A 20,285-nucleotide genomic window follows, 5' to 3' on the forward strand; every position below is an offset into this window, starting at 1 on the left:
AAGGCTTAATATGAAGCCTAAAGTCTATCTCTACTTATATTCAATTTTTTTTTATTACAAACACAAACTGACGAATCCGGTTTCAGAATGCTTTTTTTTTTTTTTTACAACCTATTTTCAAGATTTGATCCAACCCGATCAGATCTTCTGAACAACTGCGCCCGGTTTAATTGAACTGTGTTGACTGTGAATGTGCAGGATTTAAACCTTTGGTGAATCTCTTTTACAGAATGAACATAAAACTTTTAAATGAACATAAAAAATGTGGGTTATTATTAAATGTGTTTTTATTGCATTTTTTTTATATAATATGAATTGCACCACATTAACGTGTTAAATAAACTTCCCTAATAAATAAACTAAATAATAAAGTTGATAACACACAAAAATGCTGAAACTGAATATTATTGCAGTATTTACTCCATACATATATTACAATATTTGTAGCACTTTATTTTACAGTCCTGTTCCAATGTTACAATGTAAATACTATGCCCTTAATATAGTTATTGCAGTAACTGGGTACTAACCTAGCCATGAAATTACATTATATTAACCAGTACTTTCTTAGGTAAATACACTGTAAGTGCACATACTGTAAAATAAAGTGCAACCACAACATTTATTCAAAATTCATTAAAACTATGGGGGGACAAAAATAAAAATTGTCCATTTCTAATCTATCAAGTGGCATATTCGTAAGCTCTCAAAATTTCACTGATCTGCTAAAAAGGCAAAATACTAATTTCCCACAAGGTTCATAACTCAGAGATCACTTCATGAGACACTCAGAGAGAACATGCAGCGCTTCAGCACTGAACCAGGAAAACTATACCGACTATAGAAATTCGTATAATCATTTAAGATCTTATTAATGTTTAATATGACTTTACTAGGATCCAATAAATCTGGAAATCAGACTCTTTAAATTCTATGGTATATGTCCATGTTTTCCAGGAACCCTGACCTTTGACCTTTGTCCAAAACCCCCCCATATCCTGATCACCTACCAATCACAGATCTTCTTCACCTTCTGCCCGATCTGGTCTCCCCAGAACGAGATTAAAAACACGGTCCACTGCACATCCTCGCCCTGGGAAACATCAATCATATTTCTCGTCAACTTTGACATGAAAAAAAAGTTGCACTGTACAAGTTATTTGTATATTCAAAAATATTTTAAACAATCTCTTAACATTATTTAATGCAGTTGTAATTTTTCAGTGTAAATGATTTAATTTGACTGGTAACAGCCCTATAGAGTCCTATAAATGCCTTTTATAAAGGTTAAAATATCATAAACATTCAGATTTAAATATGTCAACACTGACTGAACTCTGATGAGGATATTGCTTCAGAATAAATAATATTTGCAACACATAAAAAAAAAATTTTTTTTTGGGACAAGCACATTTTTTTACTCTGACAAATGAATGACCGATTTACGTGTCAGAAGGACAAGCACAGGAAAGGCTTAATGTCAAGCCCTTGGGGCCGTATTCACAAAGAATTTTAATGCTAAAAGTAGCTCCTAACTGGCGAATTTAGGAGCAACTCCTAAAAATAATGGGCGTCTCACTCGTAACTTTAGGACTCCTAATTTTTTTGACTAAGAGTAATTCACGAAGCATTTTAGCCCTAAAAGTAGCACCTAAGCCTGGGACAGCTTAAAAGAAGTCGAGAGGACTCCTAACTCACTGAGACCTTCACAAGCCGCTTTTTGTGGCATTTCACGCTGCGATGTTTTGAGATGCGTATGCGGCGGCTACAGGAGCTGCCAATCGCGAGGGAACAATTTTGCATTGTAGGCATAACTAGGGATGCAATAACGCCACCAACAACAACCAAAACTAGGCTACTCATTGCATGTAAACTAATAGTAACGTTTCATTGTGAATCAAATTAAAATGTTCTTCTCTTTGCAAACGTAGGCAGAGGCATATAGTGACAGATTAATTGAATAATGTTGCAAAGATATTGCATCAATCCATATGTTTCATTAGGCTACTAGGCTATTTGTTTAGCCTTACTCTTTATTCATTTAGGCTATTTATTCAGTTATTCATCATCTTCCCTCCTTCGCACTACTTGTGTAGCGCACGCATTCTCAGACCTGTTACCTGTCACTCATCATCGTAGGGGCGGGGTTTGGAATCATTCCCGCGTTACAATCATCAGCCAATCAAGGTGGTCACTTCAGTCAAGCTCGTGCATGAGTAATGACGTCATCCATAGCAACGAAGACTCACTCTTAGTTTAGGAGTTGTCATTTTTCTTTACAAAGATTAGGTCTGAAAGGCGTTGTGAATAACTTTTAAGAGAAAACTCCTAGCTAAAATCTTTTAGTGCGATTTAGGAGCACTCCTAGTGGTAAGATAAAATGCTTTGTGAATACGGCCCCTGATGTTCATTTAATGTATTAAACCTGATATGTGGCCCTGGATCACTTCACCAGTCTCGAGTCGCACGGGTTTATCTGTGGCAATAGCCAACAATACATTGTATGGGTCAAGATTATAGATTTTTCTTTTATGACAAAAATCATTAGGATATTAAGTAAAGATCATGTTCCATAAAGATATTTTGTACATTTTCTACCATAAATATATAGAAAAAAATATTTGTGTGAGTGAATGCAGCACAATCATGAACATAAATGAACAACTTTAAAGAAGATTTTCTCAATGTTTCGATTTTTTTGCACCCTCAGATTCCAGATTTACAGATAGTTGTATCTCAGCCAATACTGTCCTATCCTAACAAACCACACATTAATGTAGCTCTTATTTATTCAGCTTTCAGATGATGTGTAAATCTCAATTTAAAAAAAGAAATACCCTTGTGACTGGTTTTGTGGTCCAGTGTCACATATAATTTCACATATTATACAGTATAAGTTGGGTTGAATGCATGCACATATACATTCTCACTTGGGTCATGCAAGATGAACCTAATAATATGTATTAATGATTGAGGGCTCACAGAATCGGGATGCTCCAGTTTTTCCTCCATCTCATGGAAGTCCACGATGATGTACCCTCGACACGCGCGCCACAGCAGCCTCTCGAAGGCCGGCACTTTCCACGGGTGGACCACACCGGCCACGAAGCTGAGCCGGACGTCCTGCCTGTTCTCCGCCAGAGCCACGGGCTCGAACGACACCAGAGGGGCCTGACACACACACACACACACACACACACAAACACACTCATGAGGAGCTCAGGCTGAGCGAGCACACGAGGGAGTGTGTGAGAGAAGAGCAGAACGCACCTGTGATGCTGTGAGCGAGTGAGTCTGCTTGAGGACGCCCCGGTACTGACACAGCTGAGTGAACTGAGAGCGCAGACTGTCCCTGTTTCTGGACACCTGCACACAACACCACGCTTGAGGACACACGACAACTGATGCAACACACTTCAACACACTTCAGCAATGTGCTGGATTCAAGAGGGGAATACAGTCAAATTATTCAGACACCAGATATCATTTTTACTAGTGTGTGCAGGACTATAGTTCATTTCTGTAAGTGAGGAGAGCAAAATAAAGGAAACTGTGACATATTATACCCAACAATTCATCAATGGACTTCCAGTGACATTTATAAAAATTAGGGACCAGAAATGATTGGGACACTTTGAGCTGATCATGTTTTGCTGAAGTGTGTTTTCTGTAATAACTAATGCTCTTTTTACACACAGACTGAACAAAATGAAGCATTGCTTGGTGATTGGTTGAGCTAAACTGGTATTATCTAATTGTGTAGTTAAATTTAACAGCTGACAGATATTCAACATAATTCATGTGTGAGACAGTCTTACAGAAGGACGGACAAAACCAGTCAAATATCAACTGAGTTCTGCTCATATTTATTACCATTTTCTAAACTATAGTGAATAAACTGATAATGTGAGAAATGTTGAAGGAGTCTGAGTAATCTTTGGTTTGACTGTATGTAGCATGACACAGTGAAAATGAAACTAAACACTGATTCGGGAAGCACCGCAATAACATTTACAGTTTAAAAAGACTAAATGTTACAATTTTTTTATTATTATTATTTAATAATTATTATTAACTATTATTATGTAATAATTATTATAAATTATTGTATTATTTCTTTAATAAAAAATTATGTTACAGTCCCCCTGTGGTGTAAATCCAGCTTTTAATGTTGTTTGTGTGTCTATGTGGTGTTTTTAATCTGCTTTAAGACAAACCATGTGTAAGTTCATAAGTCGACAGCATTGCTGAGTATTTCCTCCTTAAAACTGCAGTGAACCAAAGACAGTCTCAAACACACGCTTTGAAATCGCTGGTGTTTCTGACGTCACAAACTACCTTGTAACCAATCAGGTCAACGTGTGATCGTCAACCAGTGGATCTCTGAGCTGAGGGAGTGCGTGGAGGCGGGGCTCAAAGGCATGAAGACATTCTTTAAGGAAAATTTTTTAAATATGTCATTTTGGTGATCAAAGATGAGTTTTAAGAGATAAAATTACTGATGACAAGGGGAATTCAAATTAATTAAAAATTAAGTCTGCATGTCAGCAAAGTTTCAAAGATTCAGATAAATAAAGTTATTGTCTCCTTAAAGAAAGAAGTGCTTCTGCGATGGCCTGAAACGAGTCGTCAGTAGGGGATGCACAGATAGTTGACTTTAATGCTCCGCCATGATGACGCTTTAAGCTTGACGTCGACGTTGACTTCCATCACATAAATGTCGACTTTAAAAAGTCTGAAGTCGTCAGTAATTCCAGTCTCACTTCCAGCTAAACCCATGTAGGTTTTGTGTAATTTGTGTAATGCCAGACTATGGTCTTCAATGGCTGAACAGCTGGAAGAGTTTGGTTCGTGTTGTTCATCTTATGTTTTAACGGACATGCGTACACGGCACCATTGCATATGAAGTGTGAAGTTAATTTGGGATAGGGTCCATGAAAGTGTTTTTTGATGCATGTAAGCGTATTGTAGCAGACTCCAAAAAGCAAGCAGGTTCAGTTTTGTTTTCATGTTGCTGTTAAGGCAGACATTAAACACACAGTTCAGACCTCCCTGAGCTCTCGGGCCAAGCGCTCGCTGTCCTCCTCTATGGTGAGCAGCTCTCGGGGCTGAGGGGCCGGCGGGGTCGGGATCGGGGCCTGCAGCGTCTGAGACAGGCTGCGCACAATCTCCTGCTCCAGAAACACTACAACAGAGAAACAGACCTTTAATAACCTGTAACTCAACATGAAACTGCAGACACAACCCATTTAACTTCTGCAATAGGACATGAAACTGCACTGAGCTCTGTGTAGAGCATCACTACTAGCTGAAACAGCGCTAGTTTATCAGCTCAGAGCAATGCTAGACAAGCGTGAGCTCAGAACAGGTTTACTCGCGATCCGATCTCGATCACACGACACGTTACTACAGCGCTGGGAGATCCAGTGAGAAAGCGTTTGAACTCGCCGCAGTATTAATAACATGAATGTACTGCGAGATCTAATGGGAAGCATTCAAATTCAGCGCAGAACTGTCATAAACCATCAGATCAAACCGCGCTGACGTGGAAACCAGGAGAGACACTGTGCCATGAAAGAACCAAAAGCTAAAGTAATGAAAGTTAAAGAAGGTTTTTCAATCCACAAATCACCAGCATTCACCATGGATTTAATGTAGTAACGCTAACTGTAACCATGGTATTGTGGCTGAAATCGTTTTTTTGTTTTTACATCTTTCATCTCAGGGTTCGTAGCATAACCTTTTGAGAGTGATATTCAAGAACTTTTTACTTCACACTTTTTCTAGAACTTCAAAGCTCTGAATTTTATCCAATTTTAATGTTATTTTTAATGTGATGATTTGTAAAAGTTTAAAGCTGTAGGAAAACTAAACTAAAACTAACAGTGTGGCAAACAAGCACTTTTTAAAATAAAAAGACCACTATGACCAGTAGGTGGCAGCAGAGGAGCACTTATTAACCACTTATTAACTTATTAACCAAAATATAGAAAAAAGTAGGAAGTCAAAGTCTCATGAAAACCAAAAACTTTCTCATATTGTGACTGAATTAGACAGAAAACAATTAAAGAGCTTTCCTTTTATAATCACTGAAGCTGGCGATCAGATCAGTGTGATACTAGAGGAACAATGGTACATTTAATTACATTTAATTACATACATTTAATTAGTACATTTGGCTAATTTCGCTGGTACTTGTTACTAAGTGACAATAAAGGCTACTACTACTACTACTACTACTAAAGAGTAGAAGATTTACATTTTCCATACAAAAATCAGGTTTTTGCATGTTACTGTTGTTAATAAAAGTTACTTTTATCTGCATTTCAATTCAAGCTCAGTGCATTACAATAAACAAACATGTACTATTATTAGTAACTGCACTTATTTATGCAAAACAATAATAATTTTATGATTCAATTTCAACTAAACTTTTCCTCCAGCGCTACCAAATGAGGTGCTGGCGCCTCCATCTGTAGACGTAGTGGCATATTCAGTTATTGGGTACTGTGGGTATTGGGTATTGTGGCCTGAGAGACACCACTGATAACAGATTGCTCAAAGGCAGAAGCAGCATTAGAGGAAAGGTTTCCAGAAACATACAGCGTTCTCAGTGCACTGATGACTCTTGACCAATAGACGCAGATCACACTCTACGGTTGACAAAATGAAGATAGCTGAGTGACAGACTCACCGAAGGTTTTCTCCAGCTCCTCGCATCTCCTCACTTCATTCACAAACTTCCTCTGGAACGCGTTGACATTTGGATTCAGCTGAGATCAAGATTACAAACATCATCAAGCCAGTGTAATGTAAAGACAGTTTATAAGACATGACAATGAAGCACATGCTTTCTTAAAGGGCTCATATGATGCTTTTTAATGTTTTTTCTCCTTAAATCTGTTTGTGCATGTAAACGATGAGCAAAGTTACAAAGCTATTGTATCTAACAGAGAACACTGATCCAGACCTGACTAAAACGCATCGGTCCAGGTCCAAATGTTACTTCCTAACATAATACCGCCCATGTACAAATTTAGTAGAAATCAGAGCATTTCAGACAGACTGGGAATAGAGGTGCTGCAAAAATGTACAGTATGTTAAATATAATGTGTTATTTGAGCATTAAACATGTTAACATGTTCTATCACACCCAATAAACAAGATAATGCACTTTTAAAATAGCATCATACAACCCCTTTAGGAACGACAGAGAAAAGCGAGCAGAAATGCCCTCACGTCTCTGAACTCCACTATTCCCAGCTCTCCCAGTTCACTGACGCAGTTGTAGGCGGATCCAGACTGGAGGAAGAGCTGCACCAGACAGACCTCTTCACTGCGAAACAGAGAGCCCATGACCTGCAACACAAGCACACATCTGGACACGTCAGCTGAGACACAAGCACACATCTGAACACATCAGCTGAAACACACATCTGGACTTATCAGCTGAGACACACATCTGGACACATCAGCTGAGACACAAGCACACATCTGGACACGTCAGCTGAGACACAAGCACACATCTGGACACATCAGCTGAAACACACATCTGGACTTATCAGCTGAGACACACATCTGGACTCGTCAGCTGAGACACACATCTGGACACGTCAGCTGAGACACAAGCACACATCTGGACACGTCAGCTGAGACACAAGCACACATCTGGACTCGTCAGCTGAGACACACATCTGGACACGTCACAAGCACACATCTGAACACATCAGCTGAAACACACATCTGGACTCGTCAGCTGAGACACACATCTGGACTCGTCAGCTGAGACACACATCTGGACACGTCAGCTGAGACACAAGCACACATCTGGACACGTCAGCTGAGACACAAGCACACATCTGGACTCGTCAGCTGAGACACACATCTGGACACGTCAGCTGAGACACACATCTGGACACGCCAGCTGAAGCACAAGCACACATCTGGACACGTCAGCTGAGACACACATCTGGACACGTCAGCTGAGACACAAGCACACATCTGGACACGTCACAAGCACACATCTGAACACATCAGCTGAAACACACATCTGGACTTATCAGCTGAGACACAAGCACACATCTGGACACATCAGCTGAGACACAAGCACACATCTGGACACATCAGCTGAAACACACATCTGGACTTATCAGCTGAGACACAAGCACACATCTGGACACATCAGCTGAGACACAAGCACACATCTGAACACATCAGCTGAAACACACATCTGGACTTATCAGCTGAGACACAAGCACACATCTGGACACATCAGCTGAGACACAAGCACACATCTGAACACATCAGCTGAAACACACATCTGGACTTATCAGCTGAGACACAAGCACACATCTGGACACGTCAGCTGAGACACAAGCACACATCTGGACACGTCAGCTGAGACACAAGCACACATCTGGACACATCAGCTGAAACACACATCTGGACTTATCAGCTGAGACACAAGCACACATCTGGACACATCAGCTGAGACACAAGCACACATCTGGACACATCAGCTGAAACAAGCACACATCTGGACACATCAGCTGAAACACACATCTGGACTTATCAGCTGAGACACAAGCACACATCTGGACACATCAGCTGAGACACAAGCACACATCTGGACACATCAGCTGAGACACAAGCACACATCTGGACACATCAGCTGAGACACAAGCACACATCTGGACACATCAGCTGAGACACAAGCACACATCTGGACAAATCAGCTGAGACACAAGCACACATCTGGACACATCAGCTGAGACACAAGCACACATCTGGACAAATCAGCTGAAACACACATCTGGACTTATCAGCTGAGACACAAGCACACATCTGGACACATCAGCTGAGACACAAGCACACATCTGAACACATCAGCTGAAACACACATCTGGACTTATCAGCTGAGACACAAGCACACATCTGGACACGTCAGCTGAGACACAAGCACACATCTGGACACGTCAGCTGAGACACGTCAGCTGAGACACAAGCACACATCTGGACACATCAGCTGAAACACACATCTGGACTTATCAGCTGAGACACAAGCACACATCTGGACACATCAGCTGAGACACAAGCACACATCTGGACACATCAGCTGAAACACAAGCACACATCTGGACACATCAGCTGAAACACACATCTGGACTTATCAGCTGAGACACAAGCACACATCTGGACACATCAGCTGAGACACAAGCACACATCTGGACACATCAGCTGAGACACAAGCACACATCTGGACACATCAGCTGAGACACAAGCACACATCTGGACACATCAGCTGAGACAAGCACACATCTGGACACATCAGCTGAGACACAAGCACACATCTGGACAAATCAGCTGAAACCAAGGTTATAATCGTTAACGAAAACGAACGAAAAAACGAAAACTAGGTGAGAAAAAACATTGTCGTTAACTGAAATAAAAATAAAAACGAGGCATTGCAAAAAAACGATAACTAACTAAAACTGTAATGTGTGTTTGGCAAAACTAACTAAAATAAAATAAAATTATAGAGTAAATGTCCTTAGTTTTCGTCTTTGTCAAGGTCTTTCATTTTTTAACGCTATTTAAAACACGCAGCGTATTCATTAAGCTGCATTTCCTTTCCCCATGCGTCTCTCACATGCGCGCGCGCGCGCGCACACACACACACACACACACACACACAGCCCCTCCCCTCCGTGCACACCGCGTCTCCATGAGAACGAGTGTTCGTTCGACGTTGAAAGCAAGTTCGCGAAAGTTTGGTATCTCTATCTCGTGAACACCTTTACACAATCACACATTAAAAGGTGGTATAAAAATATTTTAAATTCCGAATATAATTTTGTCAGTGTGTTAATGTCGACCCGAGAAGCGATTGGCCTTCTTTAGAAAGTTAACTAGTCGCAAGTTTGAGGTAAAATGCACTTTTTGGTTGTGGTTGTCGATGTCAAAACACTAAAAGCTGTGATTCAAATATAAAATAATGTTATGTAATTTTTTTACTTTTACACTGAATGTTTGCTGCTTAAATCCAGATGAGTAGACTATTGGCTATTTTCTAAAATTGTGTGATGTTTTTGTTGAGTTATTATTACACAATACTTTTTCCGAACTTTTTGAATCTTGCCCCTGACAAATAACCCAAATTACAAAAAAAGACTAAAACTAACACTAAAACTAATAAAAACTAAACTAAAACTAAGCATTTTCAAAAAATAAAAACTAAACTAAACTAGCAAACCCACTTTAAAAACTAATTAAAACTAAACTGAATTTGAAAACAAAAAGTCTAAACGAAATAAAAATAAAAACTAATGAAAAATGCAAAACTATAATAACCCTGGCTTAAACACGCACACATTTGGACACGTCAGCTGAGACACGCACACATCTGGACACATCAGCTGAAACACAAGCACACATCTGGACACATCAGCTGAAACACATCTGGACACATCAGCTGAAACACATCTGGACACATCAGCTGAGACACGCACACATCTGGACACATCAGCTGAGACACGCACACATCTGGACACATCAACTGAAGCACAAGCACACATCTGGACACGTCAGCTGAGACACACATCTGGACACGTCAGCTGAGACACACATCTGGACACGTCAGCTGAGACACACATCTGGACACGTCAGCTGAGACACACATCTGGACACATCAGCTGAGACACACATCTGGACACGTCAGCTGAGACACACATCTGGACACGTCAGCTGAGACACACATCTGGACACATCAGCTGAAGCACAAGCACACATCTGGACACAACAGCTGAGACACACATCTGGACACGTCAGCTGAAACACACATCTGGACACGTCAGCTGAAACACACATCTGGACACGTCAGCTGAAACACACATCTGGACACGTCAGCTGAAACACACATCTGGACACGTCAGCTGAAGCACAAGCACACATCTGGACACAACAGCTGAGACACACATCTGGACACACCAGCTGAGACACACATCTGGACACGTCAGCTGAAACACACATCTGGACACGTCAGCTGAAACACACATCTGGACACGTCAGCTGAAACACACATCTGGACACGTCAGCTGAAGCACAAGCACACATCTGGACTCGTCAGCTGAAACACACATCTGGACACGTCAGCTGAAGCACACATCTGGACACATCAGCTGAGACACACATCTGGACACATCAGCTGAGACACACATCTGGACACATCAGCTGAGACACACATCTGGACACATCAGCTGAGACACACATCTGGACACACCAGCTGAGACACACATCTGGACACGTCAGCTGAAACACACATCTGGACACGTCAGCTGAAACACACATCTGGACACGTCAGCTGAAACACACATCTGGACACGTCAGCTGAAACACACATCTGGACACGTCAGCTGAAGCACAAGCACACATCTGGACACATCAGCTGAAACACACATCTGGACACATCAGCTGAAACACACATCTGGACACACCAGCTGAGACACACCAGCTGAGACACACATCTGGACACATCAGCTGAGACACACATCTGGACACATCAGCTGAAACACACATCTGGACACATCAGCTGAAACACACATCTGGACACATCAGCTGAGACACACATCTGGACACGTCAGCTGAAGCACACATCTGGACACGTCAGCTGAAGCACAAGCACACATCTGGACACAACAGCTGAGACACACATCTGGACACACCAGCTGAGACACACATCTGGACACGTCAGCTGAGACACACATCTGGACACATCAGCTGAGACACACATCTGGACACATCAGCTGAGACACACATCTGGACACACCAGCTGAGACACACATCTGGACACGTCAGCTGAAACACACATCTGGACACGTCAGCTGAAACACACATCTGGACACGTCAGCTGAAACACACATCTGGACACGTCAGCTGAAACACACATCTGGACACGTCAGCTGAAGCACAAGCACACATCTGGACACATCAGCTGAAACACAAGCACACATCTGGACACATCAGCTGAAACACACATCTGGACACATCAGCTGAAACACACATCTGGACACACCAGCTGAGACACACCAGCTGAGACACACATCTGGACACATCAGCTGAGACACACATCTGGACACATCAGCTGAAACACACATCTGGACACATCAGCTGAAACACACATCTGGACACATCAGCTGAGACACACATCTGGACACGTCAGCTGAAGCACACATCTGGACACGTCAGCTGAAGCACAAGCACACATCTGGACACAACAGCTGAGACACACATCTGGACACACCAGCTGAGACACACATCTGGACACATCAGCTGAGACACACATCTGGACACATCAGCTGAGACACACATCTGGACACATCAGCTGAGACACACATCTGGACACACCAGCTGAGACACACATCTGGACACGTCAGCTGAAACACACATCTGGACACGTCAGCTGAAACACACATCTGGACACGTCAGCTGAAACACACATCTGGACACGTCAGCTGAAACACACATCTGGACACGTCAGCTGAAGCACAAGCACACATCTGGACACATCAGCTGAAACACACATCTGGACACATCAGCTGAAACACACATCTGGACACACCAGCTGAGACACACCAGCTGAGACACACATCTGGACACATCAGCTGAGACACACATCTGGACACATCAGCTGAAACACACATCTGGACACATCAGCTGAAACACACATCTGGACACATCAGCTGAGACACACATCTGGACACGTCAGCTGAAGCACACATCTGGACACGTCAGCTGAAGCACAAGCACACATCTGGACACAACAGCTGAGACACACATCTGGACACACCAGCTGAGACACACATCTGGACACGTCAGCTGAAACACACATCTGGACACGTCAGCTGAAACACACATCTGGACACGTCAGCTGAAACACACATCTGGACACGTCAGCTGAAGCACAAGCACACATCTGGACTCGTCAGCTGAAACACACATCTGGACACGTCAGCTGAAGCACACATCTGGACACATCAGCTGAGACACACCAGCTGAGACACACATCTGGACACATCAGCTGAGACACACATCTGGACACATCAGCTGAAACACACATCTGGACACATCAGCTGAAACACACATCTGGACACATCAGCTGAAACACACATCTGGACACGTCAGCTGAAGCACACATCTGGACACGTCAGCTGAAGCACAAGCACACATCTGGACACAACAGCTGAGACACACATCTGGACACACCAGCTGAGACACACATCTGGACACGTCAGCTGAAACACACATCTGGACACGTCAGCTGAAACACACATCTGGACACGTCAGCTGAAACACACATCTGGACACGTCAGCTGAAGCACAAGCACACATCTGGACTCGTCAGCTGAAACACACATCTGGACACGTCAGCTGAAGCACACATCTGGACACATCAGCTGAGACACACATCTGGACACATCAGCTGAGACACACATCTGGACACGTCAGCTGAGACACACATCTGGACACGTCAGCTGAAGCACACATCTGGACACATCAGCTGAGACACACATCTGGACACATCAGCTGAGACACACATCTGGACACATCAGCTGAGACACACATCTGGACACATCAGCTGAGACACACATCTGGACACGTCAGCTGAGACACACATCTGGACACGTCAGCTGAAACACACATCTGGACACGTCAGCTGAGACACACATCTGGACTCGTCAGCTGAGACACACATCTGGACACATCAGCTGAGACACACATCTGGACACGTCAGCTGAGACACATCAGCTGAGACACACATCTGGACACATCAGTGCTTCCTCTTCTGCTCTGACTCAGTGAGCGTGTGATAAGAGTGTGTGTTCCTCTTTCAGGGATTTTTACTGTTTCACAATGACACCTTTAGTAAAGCAGAGGGGTTACAAACTAAAACCTTCGGAAAGATCAGAAAACTTCCAGAATACATTGGAATTTTTGTAATCTCGACTATAATCTTTATTGTAAAACAGCCAGATGATGATCTCCAGCAGCGGCATGCAGCGAGAGATGCTTCACTTCCTCTAAAACTATTTTAAACATCACATTTTGGTATAATTATTGTTATATACGCTCTTAAAAATAGAGGTGGTTTTCTCATTTTCTTGGTTCCCCAAAGAAGCTTCCAGTGATCAGCTCTTAAAACAAACCCTATTCTTATTAAGGGGATAAACACACGTTTTACACTTTAAAGAAGCTTTAGCACAATGCAAAGATTATATGGATGTTAATGTTTCTCAATGGAACACACACACGCGCACGCACACACACTATGGTCACACCACAGGACTATTTAAGTGAATGCAAAATTGTGAAAAACTCTAAGGAAAGGTAACCTGTTGCAGCACGAAAAGTATCCACTTCCCCTTATACCTTCATGTACTTTTCCCATCTATAATCTTGATGTTAACTGGAAAAAGGTGGTGTTCGTCAACTACTCAACTTGTACAGTTGGGCCACACTTATGGCCTCCACACCGTTCATATATTCATATTTCAAAAACACCTGGATGCTGTTTGATATTAGAGGTGGCATATGGATCATGTGATCTCCTTCTGATCACGTGCATCATCACAGGTTTTGACAGAAAATACAAATCAGGGCTACAGTTCCTCTTTCTGGAGGAATTCTGCTGCATTATACGAGGAACTATTTTAACGAGGACCGGTTTTAAAACCCCTCAGTTTATACTGGATCATTTATATTGGATCGGAGTTACTTTACAATCTATTCATTCCACAATAAAGTTTCATTTTCGTTTTACTGAAAGTATGAAACCTCGTGAAAAGCAGTTTTCATCAGATGTGATTGATCAAGATAAAACTAAAGCTTAGATGACTTTGACAGACTCGAAACTGTCGATTATTCACAGAATCTGTATCAAACAATGTCGCGAGCACAGAAACACCAGTGTATGTAAACAGAGTGATCTGCAGACTTACCGGAGGATGAAACACCGACACAGGAGCGACGACACCAACAAAGACTGGCTTTTATCCCTTGACGATGAAGCTCTTGTAACGGAGCGCACAGTGTGTCTTCATGAAGGAATAAGCTAAAGTTATAACAGCTGTACTGAGAGTGAATCACACTCACCAACTTCCCGTTTCTGCAGACGGTCACGTTACTGAAGCTCATCACGTGACTGTCTTCACGAGCTCATCCAGCGGCTTTTATTAGTCAGAGGGTTGTTATTAATTTATGCTATTTTCATTTATATTTTGTATGAACATTTGTATTGTGTCTTATAGGCATGTAACAATTATGTGTTTTTTTTGCGAAATAAAATGAGAAGTTTGTATTCCTCTAGAGGGCGCTGTGCGGTTCAGTAAGCTTAATTCTGCATTCAACCCCGTACAAATATCTCGACGTCTTTCTTTTTCTCTTTTTTTGTCTTTGTTTTATGTATAATCTTTGAATGTTTATTATATTATTATTATTATTTATTAAATCTCTACATAAGTCCGTATTCACAAACGACTGTGGTTAGTGTGTCCGAGTAGCCGCCAGTATCACGTGACCAGTGACCACTCTGCGCCTCAACCTCAGCTTTTGCTTTTGCTGATTAAAAATAAATAAATTATATATATATATATATATATATATATATATATATATATATATATATATATATATATATATTATTGTTTGTTTTGCAGTTTTGACACTGCCATTCAAAAGTTTGGGTTCAGTAAGAAATAAAAAAGAAAGATAAAAAAGAAAGAAATTAATATTTTAATTCAGCAAAGGCTAAATAAATGCTGAAATAAATGCATTAAATAAATTGTTGTAATATGCAAATTACACATGCGTAGCATAGCCTACTTGTTTACATGATATATGTCAGATTCTTAGTATGGATTTTACATATAAAAATGAAATGTAAAATGTGTTTTTTATATATATATATATATATATATAAATAAATGTAATTTATGAAAAATGTGGTGAGCACATGTATTTTGAATATACATATACTGAATGTCACTTATTGTCAGGTGAGGTAAGAGATGTAAGGAGGACTCAATGCAGAGGTTAATGGACTTTAGACTTTATTTAACACAAACAAAAACTTCCTGTTCCTCACAAACAGAAACACAGTCGGATTATAGCAACACATTACAGCAAGTCTCAGCAACTCCTTCAGGAAACATCCTCAACAAACCGGCAGATCCACTTCTAGACATCTGGAGGCAAAATGTATGTTGGAGTTAGAGGAATGCTTTGTCTTGTGTTTCATGTGTTTTTGGTGACCTAGTTTCCCCCAGTTTGTCTAATTAGCCATACTGTATATGTTTGAACCAAAAAAGTTTTTGTGATAGCACACAATTACACACATTAGGAGACATTGCGACTGTTTTTTTCTGGCGCATCCTTTCACAGTTCTCCCTCACAGACACTCTCAGCACTGCATCTACTATATTGACAAGATATTTACTGTAATGACAGGATTAAAACTTGTAAAAAAAAAAAATTATGTCCTCATCCACATCCGTTTTCTGAGCAGTTTCCAGAGGCTGAAGTCAAGTCACATTTATTTATAGCGCTTTTTACAATACAGATTGTTTCAAAGCAGCTTTACAGAGATAACAGGAAAATGCAGGACAGTTCACACCGCATGTCTGATCGCTTCTCAAGACGGTCACTGACTATCACATGAGGTTTTGCTCAGTTATGCTCAGCTCTTTTATCAGCATATTGCACTTGATGTGTAATATCCTACTAGTGGAAGTCAGTTAAGTTACTTACACCTTGCAGAAATTTTCATCATTTATTCATAAATCGAATCAAGTGTGACCAACCAACACTAAAATAATGCTTCCCCACCAAGTTTTCAAAATACTCCCCAAGTCACGCAATCCTTGAACCGGCATGAAAGGCTCTCCAAACTCTGTCCAGCAGGTGGCGCTAATGCACCAGAGCTGGTTTACCAAACACCAGTAAACCTTAGAACATCAACAACAACAACAACAACAACAACAGGTGGAACCTCGTTTATAATGTATAAAGAACGCTGCTTTTTATGTTAAATAATAAAAGTCTTCAGATGAAAAAAGCAGATAATGACGCAGAATCTCTTTTACTACAGACTGAAATATTTTACTGAAGATTCAGAAGAGACATTTAAACATTTGTTTTATGATTGCCCGATATACAAAAAATTGTGGTCTGACCTAGGTTCTTACATAGGCCTATCTGCCAGTGTGACTCTTTCTTTCAGTTTATAAGACATTATTTTTTATTATAATGACGATAAAAATAAACCCCTAGAGCAGTGGTTTTCAAACTTTTTCAAGAGCGACCCTTTTTTTTTTTTTAAATTGACGCGACCCATATGCCTATATAGGCCCATTCTTAAGCCTTTTGTTAACAACCGCTTTTGATGATGCACGTGCAGTGGCTTATCCGTGACGCGATCGCAACGCAAAGTTGATTCTGCACTCTTTTGATCTATAGCTAAAGCTACAGGGATACTAATTAACCGGGTAACCATTAACCATTGTAAGAATTTTAACCAATTAATATAGCCTACTATCGTTTGCTGTATGCTTAATATTCCACAACAAATCCTTTAAATTTAATTATATTCAGAACAGAACAAGAATGAAAAAAATATATATAAACAAGCCAAAGCGAAATAATTTAAAGCGAAAGTGAAAGTAAGCGGCGTTGGGCTCATGTAGCCTAACTCTCTCATTCGAATACATTTTTTTTTTCCATATTCGCGATTTATTTGGATGCTAAACTATTATTTATTATAGGCTTCTAAGAAAAAATGAAAATGATTATCCCCCCAAATTTTAAATATTTATTAGGCTTCAAAAAATATAAAAACTTTAATTTAAGTGAACTTAAAACAAACCTTACATAAACCCATTATAAATGTCATTACCTGCCTTTCCTGTCTAACAGGTATGCAATATACAGAAATTGAATAAGGTTATCAAAACATTCTGCACTGCATAAATTATAAACTAAATATAGATAAATCCTTATTAAAGCTACAAGCATTCTTTAGTCAAGAGCAGTTAGTAATTTTCTCAGAGAATTAGCTGCTGCCACTTTAGGGCCAGCCACAGCTGACGATCTCACGCATCCCATTCTCTCACTACTCTTTACTTTAATTTAAGATTTAATTTAACTCGTTTAAGACTGTTCATGTGAGGATACTCGACAAAACGGACATTTTGGCATGTGTGTTGTTCGTTCTAGCGCGAAAGAGAACTTGATACTGGCGCGCGTCTATCTGTGGGTCGTGTGTGTGTGTGTGTGTGTGTCAGGAGGACATTCACTGACAGCATGTTCTCTTTTGTCTTGTCGCGCATGAAAAAGCATTTGCATGAATAAGAGCGGGATCATATAACGATAGCTTAGTCACCTGTTGTTGTTTCTGGCGTTTCATCGCCTGTGCCGCAATCGCGATACCACGGAGGAGCAGGACCGAGCCTATGTCGATGCGCGCGCGTCCGCGTCCGGGAACATCGTGTGCACACTATATAAACAAATAGCAAACGGGATTTTGGATTTTGAAAAGTGGGGAGGGCATGTCCCCATAAGAAGTTACGCTCGTGGGCTTCTTTGTACTTCACTCACGTTCCAATATCGATCCCTCTTCAGAAAATCACCCTCTTCAGATGTGCAAAAATGTGCTTTGTAACATCACAGTGGAGCGGTGCTTACGCTGAATGGCACGAATTGTAGGCTATATTGACTATTTAAACAGAGCCGTGTAATTTTTATGTGAGGTTGACCATTTTATTTTGATAATGAACCGGCTGCGATGTCAAGATTGCAGTGCTGGAATATGTTGTGTGCGTGTGAGGCGCCACCGGCACGATGGAATCATAGAAATACTCCGTTATTTTGTTCAGGACATCATTTGAAACTGAAGTATTTATTTATATTTGTGTACACTCGCAATAAAACACAACATTGTGCTTTTGTAAAATAAAGAAAACAAACAAACTGCCGTCTCGGTTTCCTTTCCGTCAACTTTGTTTGTGAGGCAGCGCGCCTTCCAGAAATGAACCAAACTCAGCAGTATGCTGTCAGTTTTTTCTTTCGTTTTATTAATCTATTAATTGTTTAAATAGCCATGTTGCGTGTGTTTCTTTTACATAGGCTTATAGACTATGATTTTATGAAAACAAATTTAGTTTTTTAATTTAATTATATTTTCCTTAAATCATCCTGGCGACCCATTTTTTAAGTCTCGCGACCCACCCGAGGGTCGCGACCCAGGGTTTGAAAACCACTGCCCTAAGAGTATAGACGTTGTCAATTTCTTTATTCTATACGGAAAATTCTTCATTCAAACAAAAATTTGCAAATAACATTGTCTTATCCTTATTTTGACTCTGAATTAAGCTCACTTCTTCATTCTCTTCGTTATATATATATAAAAAAATCCCTACGATTTATACAATATTATGAAGAAATATTTAAAGTAAATGCATGCACTTAAAAGCTTTCCTTGTATATGTATGTTTTCTTGTCATTTCTCTCTGCCATGTCATCCTTGTATTATTTATTTTATTTATTATTTTTTTTAATGTCTTGTTTTTATGTATGTGTAATTCCTTGATAATGTTATTTTGTTCTTGAGCAAAAAAAAAAATATATATACAGTATATATATATATATATATATATATATATATATATATATATATATATAGCCTATATATTTTTTTTTTACTGCAGATTGAATCGTACCACGTGACACACATCAGTCATACGGATCGCACAGGTGAGTCTTAACAGATCTCAAACTGAAAGTGTTTAAAGACTTCTGGATTCTGTGGCTGTAGGACAAGAGCGTCTGAACTACTGCAAGTGAGCTTTAATACTTCCACCATTACAGTTATCTGGGGGAATATGAGCAGATTTCATACGAAAGTTTCACATGAGTTAGTGTGATGATTACGTTAAAGTATAACATTTATAAAATGATACCTGTTGCAAAAGAAGAACAAACGACCAAAAGTAGCCAGGAATTACTAAAACAAACCATTTTATGGACATCAATTTTGTAGAAATGAATAATGCTTTTTTTTTAAATGTTATTTTTTTCTAGTTTTAGGATGTTGTTTTGTATTAATACGAAATCGAAAATGTTTTTTGGACAATCCAGTCTTTCCAGTTAGTGGGTGTTTCACAGCCAGTGTCACGAGATGTTCCGATGTTCTGAAATATTCGGTGTCTGAGATCTTTGGTGACACTGGGTGGAGCTTA

At 40.4% G+C, this 20,285-nt stretch overlaps 1 protein-coding gene across 2 annotated transcripts in view; it reads right to left on the reverse strand.

The window, feature by feature from the left end:
- The window catches only part of tcirg1b (T cell immune regulator 1, ATPase H+ transporting V0 subunit a3b), a 33,403-nt gene extending 18,205 nt beyond the window's left edge, over positions 1–15,198 (reverse strand). For both annotated transcript variants that reach the window (XM_081383572.1, XM_081383571.1), the window contains exons 1-7: positions 14,994–15,198; positions 7,240–7,359; positions 6,695–6,773; positions 5,049–5,185; positions 3,271–3,366; positions 2,983–3,171; positions 1,011–1,093 (exon numbers count right to left, since the gene is read on the reverse strand). In XM_081383572.1, coding sequence (XP_081239698.1) covers positions 1,011–1,093; positions 2,983–3,171; positions 3,271–3,366; positions 5,049–5,185; positions 6,695–6,773; positions 7,240–7,356 — 701 coding nt within the window. In that variant the 5' untranslated portion in view covers positions 7,357–7,359; positions 14,994–15,198. The remainder of the gene's footprint in view (positions 1–1,010; positions 1,094–2,982; positions 3,172–3,270; positions 3,367–5,048; positions 5,186–6,694; positions 6,774–7,239; positions 7,360–14,993) is intronic.
- Between the last annotated feature and the right edge of the window lie 5,087 nt (positions 15,199–20,285).

This window comes from Scardinius erythrophthalmus (assembly GCF_964197995.2).
Source record: "Scardinius erythrophthalmus genome assembly, chromosome: 13".
Classification (NCBI taxonomy): Eukaryota; Metazoa; Chordata; class Actinopteri; order Cypriniformes; family Leuciscidae; genus Scardinius; species Scardinius erythrophthalmus.